The sequence below is a fragment of the Silurus meridionalis genome, chromosome 25, assembly GCF_014805685.1.
Source record: "Silurus meridionalis isolate SWU-2019-XX chromosome 25, ASM1480568v1, whole genome shotgun sequence".
NCBI classification, from domain to species: domain Eukaryota; kingdom Metazoa; phylum Chordata; class Actinopteri; order Siluriformes; family Siluridae; genus Silurus; species Silurus meridionalis.
Window position 1 is genome coordinate 11896944 of NC_060908.1, and position 19488 is coordinate 11916431.

Here is a 19488-nt window from a genome sequence, read left to right on the forward strand (position 1 = left end):
GACAAGGTGATGGAGGTGTTATTGAGATGGTTTGGAAATGTGGTTTATGGATGTGGCGAGGGAAGACATGCAGGTAGTTGGGTTGAAAGAACAGACATTTAGCTATTGGATGTCCCCCAGGCCCCCAATCTCCCCAGGACAACCAGCTTTAATAGGCATTGCCTGTTCATACTGTTTTTTGACAACCCAGTAAAGGGTCTGGGGCATCATGGCCTGAAGGCATGATATGGCTGGAATATGGATGATTTTGTGAGTACAGTTCAGACCACATTAAAGAACATAGCAACCAAGAGCATTAAGCAGGTTTGTGCCCTGATCTCCATTGAATACACCAACCTCATCACCATGGGACTGGCTGTAAATGCTCAAGGGAACAGTCTGCCTCTACTGTTTGTTTTCCTCCACAAATAATTGATACAGCCAATAAAGGACCTTCTGGGTGCATGTGATAAAGTAAGTACTTTTAAATTAATACTGGGTTTCATCTGAATGAATCCCAGTAATAATCCAGTGAAAGGTTGCTGTCACTGCCCTGCTCCACTGACAGACTGGGGAAGTCGTTCCTTTCCCATGCCGTACAGCAAATTTTTCTCTTCAGGGGGGACCTTCCCTACTGTTTTGAACTTCCTTAGCTGTTCTGAACTGCACTACACCCTGTACACTATGCACATTAACACTCCGGTTTGAACATAACTCTTTAAAACGCTTCGGGTCGCACAGGACTCAAAAAACACTGACTCTTTGCAAAGACACTTAACTTGCACAGATTCAACAAACACTCAGTGTTTATTTAGTTTTTTTTTTGCACAGACTCTTTTCTATAACGTACCTTTACGTTTTTTTGTATCTGCTGGAAGCTGTAAATTCCCTATTGGGATGAATAAAGTATCTATCTACATCTACTATCATCTACTGAATGCCAAATATGGTAAGCATATTAACCAATTTTCTTTTTATCAAATAAGGTACACAGAAAACTACAAACCTTTCACTAAAAATGACCATATTACCATGTGTAATATCATTAAACAATGTATGCTCTGTCTATATTATTTCTGCTCCTAGTATAACAGACCAGTATGGAAGTAGCACCAAGCAAGACAGGCAAGTTTCCATAAGAGTGAGAGTTTAGGTGAGCGTATCATACTCATTGATCTCCCTAAACTACAGTACAGTATATCCACAGCAAGCAGTGCTGGACCAAGGCCAAGAAGATAGTGAAAAGGACCTTAGCCATCTAAACAATGAACTCTTCTCTGTTGCAGTCAGGGAAGCACTTCTACTCCCTAAATGCCAACAAAGAAGGAATAAGGAGCAGCTTCTTCCTACAGTGTATTCAGAAACCCTTAAACAGAAGATCACTAGTCCTAGTGATTTTATAATGTGTCTTTAAAAGATCTCAGTTAATGAGAAAAAAAAGAAACAAATAGATAAATAACTTACTATGAGATCACTCAACACATGTTGAATGATTTGAACTTTGAATATGGTTCATATGTTCAACAAACAGTTCACTTAAACAAAAGTAAAGGAGTGTGTGTGTGTGTGTGTGTGTGTGTGTGTGTGTGTGTGTGTGTGTGTATATATATATATATATATATATATATATATATATATATATATATATATATATATATAATATATTATAATAAACTACAGCGAAATCTTAAATCAAGCACCAAAATCTGCCACAGCGCTCAAGGTTGGGCTGAAGGTTCACGTTCCTACAACAACCCTATTCAGTCAGACACGGAGTGGCTTAGGGACGACTGTGTAAATGTCCTATAGCCCTGACTTAAATCCACATCTCTGGAGAGACCCAAAAGTGGCTGTCCAAGGACAGTCCCCATCCAACCTGACCAAGCTTGAGAGGAAATCCACCAATACATGTGTGCAAAGCTTGTTGCATCATACTCAAAAAGGCTTGAGATATTGGTGCTTCAAATAAGTAAGTAGTAAGTACTGAGTAAAGGCTCTGAATACTTATGTACATGTGATATTTTAGTTTTTGTCATTAAAAAATGACATTTTTTCTTTTAATGTAAGATAATTTAATATGTATGAGACATATCTTTTTCACATGCTTGTCACACACACACACACACACACCTCAAGGTCAAAGTCACAGAGATCAGATTTCTCCGTCATTGTGATAAGAATAATAGATTCAACCCTTGAGCTTTCATGACTTTATATAAGGCTACACGTGTTCTTAATAGAGTCGCACTCCAACAAATCCGTCAGACACGACTGACACTAGAACCTCTGTCCGAATGTGATCGCTTGATTTGACACACTAAATTGGCTCAGACACGTGTGTTTGGTCTGCAGAAATAAAGGTTATAGTCAGGGAGTAAACCACTCGGCTGAGCTTTTGTGATTTGAAAAGTGCTGCGCTTTAACTTCCGGCTTTTGCCCGCGATCCAATCAGCTTCGACTCGCCTCTGGTCCACCTGGGAGTCAGTGCGGGACTGTCAACTCCTGGACGTGTCTCTGTTTCGGTAGTGAACATCTGGTGCCAGACTGTTTATATAAAGTTTAATCCGCAGTTGGAGGGTTAACAGGTTCCTCGGGCGTGTCGCTAAAGAGCTCGGAATGGACTGGTTTTATTCGCGGTGTCACCCAGATCATGTTTCACGCGGCATGAACAGACATCGACTTGTCATATTCTGGGTAAGTGACTTTCAGAAACATTCATCATGCAGGATTGAATAGAGTCTGAGAGACTGTTAGGTCCTGTGCAGTTCTGTTCAGAGATGGTGATGAAGATGGTTGTTATTAATATATAGAGAGATAATATATTATTATTATTATTATTATTATTATTATTATTATTTTATCATGTCATATATAAACAATATATTTGAATAAACAATGTTAATTGTTAGTATCTACTCTCAAGAATGTATAACATTATAATTATGTAATTATGATTAAAAAGTCAAAAGATACAGAGAAATCCCCAAAAGTCAGGCTTGATAAGATAACGATGGCGAGTGATTAAAAAATGAGTGTTAATAAAAAAGGAAAAAAAAACTAGGCCTATGGAGACCAAGGCATGTCTTGAAAATGTAACCAAATTATAACAGCATATAGCGATGTAAATACACTGTATGGCCAAGCATTTGTGAACACCTCATTGTCATGTTGAACATTCTCTTTAAGATTTAGCCCCCATTTTGCTGTTTAATATTATTTTGTGAGATGAAAATATATACTGTAATCCCATGCTTTACCGCGGTTCGAATTTTGCGGAATTGCATTTTCCACTCATTTGTTTTGCTGATTTTCATTTAATTTAATTTTCATTTCCCTCATTTCTTTAGCTCTCGCGGATAGCACGATAGACCAAAAAACATATAGTAAATTGTTTTTATGGATTTTTATGTTGAAATAATTATATTTATTAATTAAAATATAATAATTATTTACAGTATTGTACACATAAAATAGCATTTTGGGGTGGTGTCTGTTTATTGCGGGCGGTTTTGAAACATAGTCAACGTGATAAATAAGGGGAATAATATATATATATATATATATATATATATATATATATATATATATATATATATATATATATATATATATATACAGTGAGAAAAATAAGTATTTGAACACCCTGCTATTTTGCAAGTTCTTCCACTTAGAAATCATGAAGGGGTCTGAAATTGTCATCGTAGGTGCATGTCCACTGTGAGAGACATAATCTAAAAAAAAATCCAGAAATCACAATATATGATTTTTAAACTATTTATTTGTATGATACAGCTGCAAATAAGTATTTGAACACCTGTCTATCAGCTAGAATTCTGACCCTCAAAGACCTGTTAGTCTGCCTTTAAAATGTCCACCTCCACTACATTTATTATCCTAAATTAGATGCACCTGTTTGAGGTCGTTAGCTGCATAAAGACACCTGTCCACCCCATACAATAAGTAAGAATCCAACTACTAACATGGCCAAGACCAAAGAGCTGTCCAAAGACACTAGAGACAAAATTGTACACCTCCACAAGGCTGGAAAGGGCTACAGGAAATTGCCAAGCAGCTTGGTGAAAAAGGTCCACTGTTGGAGCAATCATTAGAAAATGGAAGAAGCTAAACATGACTGTCAATCTCCCTCGGACTGGGGCTCCATGCAAGATCTCACCTTGTGGGGTCTCAATGATCCTAAGGAAGGTGAGAAATCAGCCCAGAACTACAGGAGGAGCTGGTCAATGACCTGAAAAGAGCTGGGACCACCGCTTCCAAGGTTACTGTTGGTAATACACTAAGACGTCATGGTTTGAAATCATGCATGGCACGGAAGGTTCCCCTGCTTAAACCAGCACATGTCCAGGCACGTCTTAAGTTTGCCAATGACCATTTGGATGATCCAGAGGAGTCATGGGAGAAAGTCATGTGGTCAGATGAGACCAAAATAGAACTTTTGGGTCATAATTCCACTAAACGTGTTTGGAGGAAGAAGAATGATGAGTACCATCCCAAGAACACCATCCCTACTGTGAAGCATGGGGGTGGTAGCATCATGCTTTGGGGGTGTTTTTCTGCACATGGGACAGGGCGACTGCACTGTATTAAGGAGAAGATGACCGGGGCCATGTATTGCGAGATTTTGGGGAACAACCTCCTTCCCTCAGTTAGAGCATTGAAGATGGGTCAAGGGTGGGTCTTCCAACATGACAATGACCCGAAGCACACAGCCAGGATAACCAAGGAGTGGCTCTGTAAGAAGCATATCAAGGTTCTGGCGTGGCCTAGCCAGTCTCCAGACCTAAACCCAATAGAGAATCTTTGAAGGGAGCTCAAACTCCGTGTTTTTCAGCAACAGGCCAGAAACCTGACTGATCTAGAGAAGATCTTTGTGGAGGAGGGGGCCAAAATCCCTCCTGCAGTGTGTGCAAACCTAGTGAAAAACTACAGGAAACGTTTGACCTCTGTAATTGCAAACAAAGGCTACTGTACCAAATATTAACATTGACTTTCTCAGGTGTTCAAATACTTATTTGCAGCTGTATCATACAAATAAATAGTTTAAAAATCATACAGTGTGATTTCTGGATTTTTTTTTTAGATTATGTCTCTCACGGTGGACATGCACCTACGATGACAATTTCAGACCCCTCCATGATTTCTAAGTGGGAGAACTTGCAAAATAGCAGGGTGTTCAAATACTTATTTTCCTTACTGTATATATATATATATATATATATATATATATATATATATATATATATATATATATATATAAGAATTTAAGAAATATGATTTAAGAAATTGTGCATTTCACAATTCATCATTTTTTTTACACATTTGCAATAATAATAAAAAAAACATGTATTTATATTTAATTATTAGTAGATATGTTATACTTTTATTATTTATAAAGTGACCAATCATTTGTGACCAATATTTTATATGAAGATTGATTTCTCCTTGCCAAACTGTTGCTAAGTGAATATGACGTATCAGTAGATTCGGCCGAAGATTCATCAAAATGTATTTTAAAATAAAATACCATATACCTTAACTTCAAGTGTATCAAAATAAACTACAAAATACAGCAGCAACACTATGTATTTTTTGTATTTAAAAAATAATCAGGGATAAGGGAGGATAACATTTATTCGCAAACCTTCCATCAATTGGCCTATTTAATCTTTTCAAAAATTGTTTGAAATCTGACATATGCAACCAGTTAACAGATCAAATATTCACATACCTTTCCCTGTGATCTCCCAGATGAAGGCACCAATCAGAGGCCACATTTTTATGTCATCATGTGGACTTCTTCCAAAGTATTTTACAGTATTTAAAAACTACAAAAATACGAAACACTAAAGTATTTTGATACAAAATATGAAGCCATTTTCATCAACCCTATCAAATACACATTACAAAACCCTATTTTATATTTGAAATACGTATTTGAAATAAATCATAAAAACTGCCCATCGCTGCATATCACAACATTATGGAGAGCGAGGCATGTCCTGAGAGTCTTATAGAATATATACATGGCAGAGGTAGGGCTGCATCTTCTTGGAAATAGAACAGGAAACGTCTGTTTAATCTACAAAGACCTGTTTGTAAAAGGCCATGTGTAAGAAGTCAGAAGACACTTTAGTAAATTTATAATTTGCTGTCTGTCTGAGCCAAAGAAATAAAACTGTCTGTACCATAATGATTTGCATATCATAAATTTTTTGCATAGTATTGCAGTGAATCACATTGTGTTGTGTCACACACATATATATAATAGGATGTGCATACATATATATATATATACAGTATCTTACAAAAGTGAGTACACCCCTCACATTTTAGCAACATTTTTTTTTATATCTTCTTAAGGGACACAGAATAGGAATTAAACTTGGATATATTTTAGAGAAGCCAATGTGCAGCTTGTATTGCAGTACAGATTTATTATTGTCAAAATAGCTGGCAGCAAATGTGAACATGTCAAAACTGTGTCCAAAGTGTCAATATTTTGTGTGAGCACCATTGTTATCTTAATACTCCTGGGCATGGAATTCATCAGAGCTGCACAGGTTGTTGCTGGGATCCTCTTCCACTCCTCTATAATGACATCACGGAGCTGCTGGCTGTTAGACACATAGTGCTTCTCCACTGACAAGTGGCCCTTCAGCTTCTGCAACCTCTAAAGCAATGCTGCAGTACTCATGCATCTGTTTTTGAAGGCAGCTTCTGCACTTGATACACAGCACGAGGACTCAACTTCTTTGATCGACCTTTGAAAGGCCTGTTTCTAGTGGAACCCTTCTTGGGAAACCTCTGCATGACCTTGGCCACTGTACTGAAACTCATTCAGAGTGTTACCGATCTTCTTAAAGCCTCTGCCATCTTTGTGGCGAGCACAACTGCAACTCTCAAATCCTCAGAGAGTTCTTGCCATGAGGTGCCATGTTGAACATAAGAGGTCGGTAATAGAGATTTGTACTCAAAGCACTGAATATTTACATGCTCAAAGTTGTACGATCCTGTTAAGCATGATGAACATGATGAATAGGACATGAGGTTTTGCATGGTTGCACGACGCAAAGCTGTTATCACTTAGGGTGCACTTCCTTTTGATGCCAGCAATTTTGACAATAATGGCTGTATGTTAGGTTTTTTTTAGAGGACAGTTAATCTATACATTGACTTCTCTAAAATATATAAAAATATATATCCAGTTTCATTTCTGTAGTATTGTCCTTTGAGAAGAAATAATAAAATGGTAAAATGTGAGATAATGTGTATAAGTATATATATGTGTGTTTGTGTGTGTGTGTGTGTGTGTGTGTGTGTGTGTGTGTGTGTGTGTGTGTGTGTGTATATATATTAGGGGTGTAAAGGTTCACAACATTTACAGTTCAGTACTTTTTTTTTAACTCATGGTTTCGTTTCATTTTGGTACGGTTCGGGGGGAAGAAATGCAAAACATAAAATTGCTTGTTGTTTTTTATTAACGCAGATTTTTATTAACATTTGTGAACATCAACAGTTAACATTTTTTAAACAATTTGAAATAAAAATGCCTGCTTGTTAAAATAATATATAAAATTATATTTTATAATATTTTATAAAAGATTTAAAAAGTAAATCAAATAAACTCTACACATTTTTTATTATATTGATTAAATTGAGTAATCAATTAAATTGGCACAGATTAAATTAATTAAATAAAATTAAATAACTGGAAAACTTAATTCAAATAGTTTGCATTTGTTGAATCCCATATGTTTAATACAGATTTGTATGAAAGAGTGTGTGTGTGTGTTTATGTGTGTGTGTGTGTGTGTGTGTGTGTGTGTGTTACACATTTATTATTTAATTTTCTAAAGATATGGTCTACACAACAGTTCTACTTATTTCAACATACAAACAAATGTCTCTATTCCTTCCATCCTTCATTCATTCATTCACTCCCTCGATATGTGAACTTGTCAGGATTTTCTCCTTTTAAGATATATTTATAAAGCAAGCACAGTTTGTGATTTCTCAGTGTTTTGATGTTGAGTGTTCTTGATGTTGAGAAGCTGGGGTCAGAGAGCAGGGTCAGCCTTTCTGGAGAACAGAGCGTTACTGTAAGGTCCTTGCCCAAGAGTGGTGACTTGTCAATGCTGGGGTTCGAACTCCCGACCTGCCGATCTGTACCCCAGAACCTTAATCACTGAGCTACCACTTCCCCTGTATTTAACAAAATATAAATACATATAAATATAATGATATCTAGTATGTACTATATGCAAAACTGCATGTAATAGCAGAGTATACACACAATAACTGTACTGTACAATATGAGTTGTAGAGTCACTTTTTTGGATTTATGCAGCTTTATAACAAATAATAATGTAATGAGCGTTCAATGTTAAAGCATTTTATAAGAATGGTAATTTTGAGTTCTGCGAAAAGGGAATTTCGGCATCATTACCAGTTAGGACGCCACGATTGTGTCCCGTCTCCTAATGCTATTACAACATGGGTTTTTATTTATGGTTGTCTGTATTTATTTTATGTAATTAGACTTCAACATGGATATACATTTCCAACAAATTATACCTAACATGTATATGGCCAAACGTTTGTGAACATCTCATTGTCACGTCCAGATGTGTTTGTTGAACTTCCCCTTTAAGATTTAGCTGTTTTATATTTTTTTGTATACACTATACTGCTCTAGTGTCAGCAATGTTACAACCCCAATGTAGTGTCAAATCACACTATATACAGTTGTGTTCAAAATTATTCAACCCCCAATGCTGTAAATGGTTTTAGGGAATTTAGTGTACATTTGTAATTGTATTCAGAATGAAATCCTACAAGGACTTCTTAAAGAACCATATGCAACTAAAATGACATCAATTAGTTTTGTAATACAGTAGTAAATGTTTCTTTTGTGAAATCTTCATTGACATAATTATTCAACCCCTTAAAGACTACCACTCTGAAGAACAGAGGTTCAGTGAAGTGTTTTCAATCAGGTATTGAAAACACCTGTGGATATCAGGGAGCAGCAATAAAGCCTAATAAGCACCAATTAGGCAGCTTTAAAATGACTGTGATACTCAGCTCCTTCTAGACATTTACTGGTGTGGTTACAAACATGGTGAGGTCAAGAGAATGGTCCAGGAAGACAAGAGAACAGGTGATTACTCTTCACAGGAAGGGCAATGGCTATAAGAAGATTGCAAAGATGTTAAACATACCAAGAGACACCATAGGAAGCATCATTCGCAAATTCAAGGCAAAGGGCACTGTTGAAACACTACCTGGTCGTGGCAGAAAGAAGATGCTGACTTGACTGCTGTGCGCTACCTGAAGCGTAGAGTGGAGAAAAGTCCCGTGTGACTGCTGAGGAACTGAGAAAAGATTTGTCAGATGTGGGTACTGAAGTTTCTGCTCAGACAATACGGCGCACCCTGCGTAATGAAGGCCTCCATGCCAGAACTCCCAGGCGCACCCCCTTGCTGTCCCCAAAGAATAAGAAGAGTCGACTGCAGTATGCCAAAAGTCATGTGGACAAACCACAGAAGTTTTGGGATAGTGTTCTGTGGACTGATGAAACAAAATTAGAACTGTTTGGGCCCATGGATCAACGCTATGTTTGGAGGAGGAAGAACAAGGCCTATGAAGAAAAGAACACCTTGCCTACTGTGAAGCATGGCGGGGGGTCAATCATGCTTTGGGGCTGTTTTGCTTCTGCAGGTACTGGGAAGCTTCAGAGTGTGCAAGGTACCATGAATTCTCTTCAGTACCAGGAGATATTGGATGACAATGTGATGCAGTCCGTCACAAACCTGAGGCTTGGAAGACGTTGGACCTTTCAACAGGACAATGATCCCAAGCATACCTCCAAGTCCACTAGAGCATGGTTGCAGATTAAAGGCTGGAACATTTTGAAGTGGCCATCGCAGTCACCAGACTTAAATCCGATTGAGAACCTCTGGTGGGACTTAAAGAAAGCAGTTGCAGTGCGCAAGCCTAAGAATGTGACTGAACTGGAGGCTTTTGCCCATGATGAATGGGCGAAGATACCCGTAGATCGCTGCAAGACACTTGTGTCAAGCTATGCTTCACGTTTAAAAGCTGTTATAACTGTAAAAGGATGTTGTACTAAGTACTAAGATTGAATGTCACTTGGGGGTTGAATAAAACTGATAATGATGTGAGCTCAGAAAAGACATTTGTGGTTATTTCATTATAAATGTTATGTTATATTTGTCTGACCTACACGTGCCTCTTTGATTTAATTGTAAGCAGGATGACTGAATGATCATAATCAATGTCAAACCGACCAAAACAATCAATTTCAGTGGGGGTTGAATAATTTTGAACACAACTGTATTTGGAAAAACAAAATGAAGACTTTGGAGTGAGCTTGTCAAAGTCCTGACCTGAATCCTATTGAGATGCTGTTTCATGACCATAAAAAGGCGGTTCATGCTTGAAAACTCTCCAATAGATGGCTAAATTAAAACAATTCTGCATAGATGAGTGACCAAAATTTCTCCACAGCGCTGTAACAGACTCATTACAAGTTATCGCAAATGCTTGATTGCAGTTGTTGCTGCTAAGTGCGGCCCAACCAGTTATTAGGTTTAGAGGGCAAACACTTTTACACAAAGGGCCAAGTAGTTTTGTATTTTGTTTTCCCTCTATAAGAAAAACCTTTATTGAAAACTGCATGTTGTGTTCACTTGTGTTATCTTTTACTAATATTTAAATTAGTTTGATGATCTGAAAAATTAAATTGTGACAAACATGCACAAAAATAAGAAATCAGGACTACTGATCAGGAAAACTGTACTAATTTCTCTTTTTCTCACTTCCTCTTTCTCTCTATCTCTATTATATACTTTATAATATTTTACTTCTAAAATATAATAATACTTTATTTCTAAGTATGTTTGCACTTATAAGGAATTTGTTTTGGTGACAGAAGCTTCAACTTGCACATTTTTCTTATAAAATGGATATATAAAAAAGCAAAATAAATAAAAAAGAATAAAAGTTATTTCACATTTTTTTAAAAAGAAGACAAAGAAAGAGTATTATTGCACAGAAAAGTAAAGATTTAGATAAGTAATTTTCTGAGCCATTTTTTCACTCTGGATGTATATAGTTTCCTATAGAGTGGGCAAGGGAGCACCTATAATCCTTTCAGCCGTTCAAACCATCCTCTGTAGTCTTCTGATGTCTGATTGTGTAGCTGAGCTAAACCAGACGGTTATAGAAGTGCACGGACAGACTTGATGATGGCTGAGTAGAAGCAGCTCATATAGCAGGTTCAACTTCCTCAGCTGGTGAAGAAAGTAAATCCTCAGTTGGGCCTTTTTAACAATGGAGTTGATGTGATTGTCCATCTTAAGGCCTTGAGAGATAGTGGTGCCCAAGAGCCTGAATGACTTTACTGCTGCCACAGTGCTGTTCATAATGGTATGTGGGGAGATTGCAGGGGGTTTTCTCCTGAAATCCACAATCATCTCCACTGTTTGGAGTGTGTTAAGCTCCAGGTTGTTATGACTGCACCAGGCAGCCATATGCTGAACCTCGCTTCTATATGCAGATTCATCACCGTCATCAATGAGGCAGATCAGAATCAAAATCAGAATCAGGTTTATTGGCCAAGTGTGTTGACACACTCAAGGAATTTGGTTCCAGCTGTCAGATGACTGTAGTGTCATCTGTAAACTTCAGGAGCTTGACAGAGGGGTCTGTGGAGGTGCAGTTGTTGGTGTAAAGAAGAGCAGTGCGGAGAGAAAACATCCCTGGGGGCACCAGTGCTGATAGTTTGGATGTTTGACATAAATTTCCCCAGTTTTACTAGCTGTTGCCTAGCTGTCAGAAGGCTGGTGCTCCACTGACAAGTAGAGCTAGAAACCGAGTGCTGGGTTAGTTTGGTCTGAAGGAGAGTTGGGTTAATGGTGCTGAAGGCCGAACTGAAGTCCACGAAAATTATCCTTACATAAGTCCCCAGTTTGTGCAGATAGTGCAGAATGAAGTGCAGTCACCGCATCACCACAGGCCTATTTGCTCGGTAAGTAAACTGCAGGGGGTCCAGCAAGAATCCAAGAATGTCCTTCAGATAAGCCAAAACCAGTCTCTCAAATGACTTCATGACCACAAATGTTAGGTCTGTAGTCATTGTGTCCAGTGATTTTTGGTTTCTTTGGGATGGGGATGATGGTGGAACATTTAAAGCACGCAGGAACTTCACAAAGGTTCCAGTGATTATCTGTTAAAGAATCGTGAAAAGATGGACTCCAGCTGGTCTGCAAACGTTCTTAGACAGGCTGCTAAAACTCTGCCTAGTCTTGGTGCTTTTCTTATTTTTTATTTTCCTGCTGCACATCATTTTCACTGATCTGAAGTATAAGAAGTAGGGGAGAGGGGGGCTGCTTAAAGAGTTGATGGTTGAGTGGTGAGATGGTCAGAATTGGTGTTAGGTGTGAGACTAGGGGTTTCAAATCTACAGTAAATCTCACTAAGGTCATCAACCAGTTGTTGATTTCCTACAGAGCTGGGAGATGATGTAGCTTATAATGTCTCTGAAGCAGGGTCATTGGCTGAAAACTGCTATGTACATATATATGGCAAGATTCATCATTAGTCATTGCCATCAATTAGCCATAGGATCAATGGATATTTGTATGAAAATCTAAAAATAACACTCATAATGAATAAAATTGTGGTCAGTACTGCACTATACAATGTGTCCCTACAAGCTGTCATAGCTAAGTGCTATGTATGACAGCACCTCATTTCTGCATTTATTAGCAGATGTTTGTTCATTGTTTGATTGGTCTGCACCACTTCCCCTTCCTTACTAATTTTAGCAAAAGTGTCATGCTGTGTGGTGAGATTATATCTATTAAAATTTTTCAAATGCAGCCATGAATGATTTGCTGTCTGTCTGAACCAATGAATTAAAAGAAACTATCTGTACCATACTGAATTCCACAACGTACAATTTGTTTCTATCGTATTGCATTGAATCGCATTGTGTTTTGTCAAAGTCGGATTGCACTGCATTGTAATAGGGGTGAATCATATCATATCGCATTGGTAGCCGCTTCATATGTATCGTTAATGTTTCATACTTGGCTATGCATGTGAACCCTCAGTTATGAAGATGCACACCCCTAATATATATATATATATATATATATATATATATATATATATATATATATATATATATATATATTTAAACTATAATATAAGCTAAAACTTCCATTCCTATAAAAAATTTATATAATGTTATTTATATTAGTGAACATTTTACTCTATGTTGTGCCATAATCCAACATGGGATAAAAATTGTAAAAAGGCAAGTTCATCTCATTTCAAGTTTTTTGAAAGGGTTTGTTGTCAGGATTTTGAGTTCTTACACTTCAACCTAGACAAATCATGTTTCCTGTAGCTTGTGGTGTGCAGAGGTGTACTGTCATGCCAGAGCAGGTTTGGGCTGCTTATTTCCATTGATGGGAAACTGCAGCGTAACAACATGTGTAGACATCTTCCACTCTGGTACAGTGCACTTTCTGCACCTCAACAACTAGCCATAAGATCAGTGAATATTTGTATGAAAAAATATAATGACACTCTTCTTTAATAAATCTGTGGTCAGTACTGCACTATACAATGTGTCCCTACAAGCTGTCATCATAGCTGGGGGCTATGCATTCATTGGTAGATTTTTGTGAAGTTTCATTCTTTGGTTGGTCTGCACCACTTCCTCTTATAAGTGTCATGTTTTGTGGTGAGCTTGCCATTTCTCTTGTTAAAGTCTACGGCAACCTTCCAAATGCAGCCATGAGTTCCATACATTCTTATTTTTGTTTGTCGAAGGCATTAAAGTCTTAAGTATGAACAAATTTGGAAGACATATGGCTAGGAAAGATTTTAATTTCTCAGCATACCTGATAGCACCTGAACCTAGAACATAGAAACCTTGTGACTGTATTTGTCTTGAGTCGCATTTTTTTACCCATATGCAAACATTTGACTGAGGTGGTCCTTTTATTCATTTTATTTCAATACAATCCTTATTACCTATGATTTAATTAACAGTCTGGTGTAAGTCTGAAAGTATGATCAGGTGTGAGAAACCTTTTTTTGTCACTTTAATGATCAGCTGATCACCTGGTAGCATGAGAAAGAGGACCAGCTTGATTGAAGTTTTTTATAGAGTTTAGTGAGATTCTTTATCATGGGTACTTTTAATGATTTTTGTCCTAAATTATGCATATTTATTTCAGCCATAATTGGTTACTTAATAGAATTAGTACATCTTGAATCTTTTTTGTACACTTTTCTGCCCACAACTTACAGAATATTTATTTTTTTTGCAATTTCATTGCTTCTCTGTATAGCAATACACTAGCTTTTAGCAGAACTTCTTATAGAAGCAAAATCTTGAGGGAAGCACTTGGTGGTGAGTAACTAATATGTCTTGCCTGTTTGTTTGGTTTGTACAAAAGGGGTTGTTAGTCTACCACAGAAAACACTTTGCTTGCGGAAATAGGTGGCTGCTGTATAAACTTGAAACATACCAGCAAGAATGTAACGTTGCAAAATTCTAGTTCTGATTTATTCCAAAATAAAATAAATGATGTGTTATATAAAGAAATATTCCTGGAATTCTGTATGGGTTCATACATGTGGATCATGAGCAGTTTCTTTTTCTTTTCTATAATCTTTTTTCCTTTTAAAAAAAAATAATTTTAAACAATCTGCTCTCCTTGTCTCCTGCTTATTTTCTTTCAATTAATTTCAATAAACTTTTATTTGTATAGAGCTCAATAGACATTGTCTCAAAGCAGCTTTACACAGATAATGCAGTAAGAAAGAATAAATAAGAATGTTCTTTATTTAGTGTAAGTGTAAGATTGTCCCTAATGAGCAAGGTGGTAGCTGTGGCAGGGAAAAACTCCCTAAGATGGAATAAGGGAAAATCCTTGAGAGTAACATACTCAAAAGTGAAGACATTCCCATCTGGGTGCACCGAATATCCATTTGAACGGAAATAGAAATGATGTTAAGGTGTGCGGGTGATCAGCTTTCCTTCTCTCATCTGTCCCTATGATGTGGTTCTAGATGTGTTTTAGATGTGGTTCTAGATGTGTTACCTTTTGTATTCTATTAGGCCTTTAATTTGCTTACATGCACAGTACATTGAATAATGAGGGAATAACACACATCATCTGGCTATTAAACAGATGGATACGATGTCATTATTGACAGGTGCTTGATAAAGGGGATTCCATTTAACAGTGCTGAGAAACTAAACACAGTCAATTATTATTATTACTATTCTTTTACTTATATTTAATGTAAGAATTTATACTTTACTATGTGGACAATTTATGTTTGTTTGTTATTTGCCATTCATAAAGTATCTACAGTAAACATATAATCCCCCCCGTATACACATAATAGCAGGAAACACAAGAGATATAACCCCTATGTTTTTATAATAAACAAAAGCCCTGAACAACTCCAAAAACCGGTTACTGGAACTATTGTAAGATGTTTTGATAAATTACTAACCTGGACAATTTGCTTGATAACCTTTGGGTGTAATTTGTTTTAGAGTGTGATCCTGAGCATGTTGCTGTACCCAGTGATATCGATGTTGGCGGTTCAGCTGTACACAGAGCTGAGTGGCAGTTATGCTGCTGGACATCATTCTGTATTGCTCATTAACTGTCCCACTGAGCAGACTGCTAGAGATGTTGCCAGGTATACACACACACACACACACACACACACACACACACAGATACACACACTCATATTCACATGTATATGACCTTTACCAAATACTAGCACTCTTTATACACAGTGTCATGTTAAATTTATTCACTTTATTCATAAACAAAAATCAAACATTTACTGTACTTATCAGAACTGCTTGTTCAGCCTCCACATCCTGTAGTCACTTCAGTGCACATCATAAAAACATTTTTTGTTGCTTTCAACAATTCGCCAAATGCTTTAGTACATTCATTTAATTGATTGTGTACAATAGTCTGCTGTTTCCTACCGCATCAATTGTTGTCATGTTGACCAAAATAGATTATCCAGGTTCTCACCTGAACAGTCTTAACCCCCAAAACATCTAGGCCTTCCTCTTTACCTCCTTCCTGGTGGCTCCATCCTTATCATTCTCCTACCGATATACCCCATGTCCCTCCTCTGCACATGTCCAAACCATCTCAATCACACCTCCCACAGTCCTATAAACTTTCCCTTTCACTCTCGCAGATACCCTCCTATCACAAATCACTCCTGTAACTCTTCTCCACCCACTCCATCCTGCCTGCACTCTTTTCTTATCTTTTCTAACACAGTCTCCATTACTTAACATTCTTAATAAATTACATGATTATATAAAAACAAAGTGGTGGATGGTGTTATTGACCATTTACCTATGATTTAAGCAATGATGTTCGGGAATGCCAAAGCTAAGGTGGGAACCTTTCGGTATTTTTATGATAATGATCTAGTCTGAGAGAGAGATAGTTATCAGAGTCGAAACAGCTGCTTCCCTTGAATGTTTTGTTTTAATTTTTTACCTCTGTGCTTTGTTCTCCTTCTGAGGGACTGCCCCCTCCAAATTGTGTATAAAACCACAATGCTAAGTTCACTCTGATGTGCAGTCTCATCTGCAATAAAGACTACTGCTGTAAGATACCCGAGTCTCCTGGAAAAAAAGTTTACAACAGGACAAACACTAGTACAGTGCAGTAGAAGTGTAAATCCTGTCCGATCTCTTTCAATCAATATCCCACATACAGTAATGTGTAAATTTGTGATGTTGAAATCCATATAGAAGACTATATAGAAGAAATTCAGCTTTGTGCATTTTCATTCCTTGTATTTCAAACCATCGTTTACATTAGGAAATACTGAAACTGTGCACCGTCATATTGACCACATTGCTAAACATTTTGACTGTTTTGTTTGTTAACAATTACAAAAAGCACAGGAAATGAAAGTACAGCCTTTTGCAAGCAATCCATTGTGTTGTGCTGTTTGTACTACCGTAAATTCTGGCACCCAAATATAAACCGCACCCACTGAATTTGACAAATCCATAAATTAGCCGCTTCATTGTTTAAGCCGCGGGGTTCAAAGCGTGGGAAAAAGGTTGCGGCTTATAGTCCGGAAAATACGGTAATTGTTTTAAAAAAAAAATGCACTGACTGGTTTGCAAATATTAGTGATAATTAGAGAAATGCTCTAAAGCAACTCAGAAAAACTGTAATGTTTATGTATAATATCAGTGTCATACTTGTGGTCTGTCATCAAGTATTTCACAATGACAAATCTACGAAATTTCTATCGAAACTGATTGAGTTATAAAAGCTACTAAAACTGATCAGAACCAAACAGACTTGTCTGACTGAATAATGATTGGCAGATGGTCTAAGGTAGTTTTTCCTTGCCACAGTCGCTTGCACATCAGGGATAAATACACATCGTTCACCTTAACTTTTAAATTCTGTAAAGCTGCTTTAAGGCAATGTCCATTGTGAAAAATGCAATAGAAGTAACAAACTGACTTTTATTTCCACTGAAGCATGACAAGGTCAGATTAACTTTGTTGTATTTTTGCCATTGTCATTTAGAAAATTGAGATTTTATGCGACAAAAACAAAATAACATTTCAGAACATTGAATTTTTGAACAATAAGAAATTAAAATCATGAAATTCTATTACCTACTTTTTTTTTTTTTTTTAGAACTATTTCTAGATAGTGTTGATCTCATTTTGGTGCAGCTTGATTATTCTTTTTACTATTCACCAGTGGTAAAAAGATTCACAATTCACAATTATCACACAAACTGCTACAATACAATGATAGCAACTGTAACTACAGTAAATGCCAAGGGCATTCAAGGGCAAATGAGCAGGAAAAATATGTTACTTCAGTGTCATTTGAAGATAAAATATAAACTGATACTGTGTATGCAGATACATGCAAATTGCGGATTTTGGATTGGTACTTTGCTAGCTTTGGTCACTGCTAAATTTAAATACAGTCCTGACTAAAACACAAAACAACACTAATTCAACACGGAGTTTATTGATACTGTGATAGCACCTCTTCTATTAAATCTTGATCAAGTATATGCATCCAAATTCTATTTAGGTTGTGTGAAGAAGTAACCAAAAAAACCCACAGTTTCAGCACACTCTTTTATATATTTTTAGTAATTTCCAGATATTTTGATATCATGCCACCGTAATTTTTTACTTTCACTTAACTGATCACCATTTCGATGCCAGGCAAGCATTATCTTTTGACTTTCTCTTCACTGGGCTTCCTTCCTTCCTTCCTTTCTTCTTTTGCCCTAGATAACCGCATAATAGCAGTGCAAGAGCAGCTCAGTTGTTTATTTAAACATTCCTTTTGCCATTTGTAACTAACACGCATTTTTTTATAATGCTATGATTTAACTATAATATAAATAATACACATTGTTCAAAATGTTATAATACGGTATAAATATAATACAGTATAACGGAGTGTATAAAATGTAATGGTGTAAACTATAATATACCTAACACATATGTCATAATGCTGTAATATAACTATAATTAAACTACACATCTTCATAAAGTTATAATTATAACTATAATATAAATAACACACATCATGCATAATGTCATAACTTATGAATTACTAATTTATGTTATTGCTATTATCTAACACATCCTTCATAATGACAATGGTTATTTACTTAAACATAACAATGATTATAAAAGTGATTACAAAATTACTCGATGTTTCATCACATTCTTACTGACTTTAACCAACCCACATATTTCAGACTGAAAACCACAGGAATAGAAATACAATTTTACACGAGAACACAATTCGTATCGCGTCACTGTGTTCATTGTCAGTGAAACGACCGACGTGGAATCACCGGCATTGTTTTGGTAAAAAAATCTTATTAGTGCAGTGTGCAAAGGTGCATACTAATGTACACATCATGATGTTAATGATATGTGACTGAGGTTCTTTCTCATTATTGGTGGTTTGGGTTAATCTAATCATTTCTTTTATTATTTGAGTGAGGCTAGACAGTGATATACGGTCAGTGTTGGGGTAACGCGTTACAAGTAACGTGCGTTACGTAATAATGTTACTTTTCTGGAGTAACGAGTAAAGTAGCACGTTACTTTATAAATTTACACATAATTATCTGAGTTACTTTTTAAAAAAAGTAATGCGAGTTACTTTTCAGTTAAATTATTTTGCATAAAAAAATAAATGAATTAAAATGAACGTAGTCACGTAGAATCGCGCACTCATACGTGCGAGCCGCGGGAACAGAAGCTGGTCAGAAGCAGAGATGGCAAACCATCTGCATGCAAAGCACAGCACTACAGATACTTTTGCCGTAAAAGCTTTGTAAAAGCGTTCAGAATGTTTCAGCTGATGATGAAGCAGAGAATGA

At 36.6% G+C, this 19488-nt stretch overlaps 1 protein-coding gene across 2 annotated transcripts in view; it reads left to right on the forward strand.

The window, feature by feature from the left end:
* Positions 1-2245: 2245 nt before the first annotated feature.
* The window catches only part of zgc:63972 (protein CutA homolog), a 28406-nt gene continuing 11163 nt past the window's right edge, over positions 2246-19488 (forward strand). For both annotated transcript variants that reach the window (XM_046839735.1, XM_046839736.1), the window contains exons 1-2: positions 2246-2673; positions 15608-15756. In XM_046839735.1, coding sequence (XP_046695691.1) covers positions 2596-2673; positions 15608-15756 — 227 coding nt within the window. In that variant the 5' untranslated portion in view covers positions 2246-2595. The remainder of the gene's footprint in view (positions 2674-15607; positions 15757-19488) is intronic.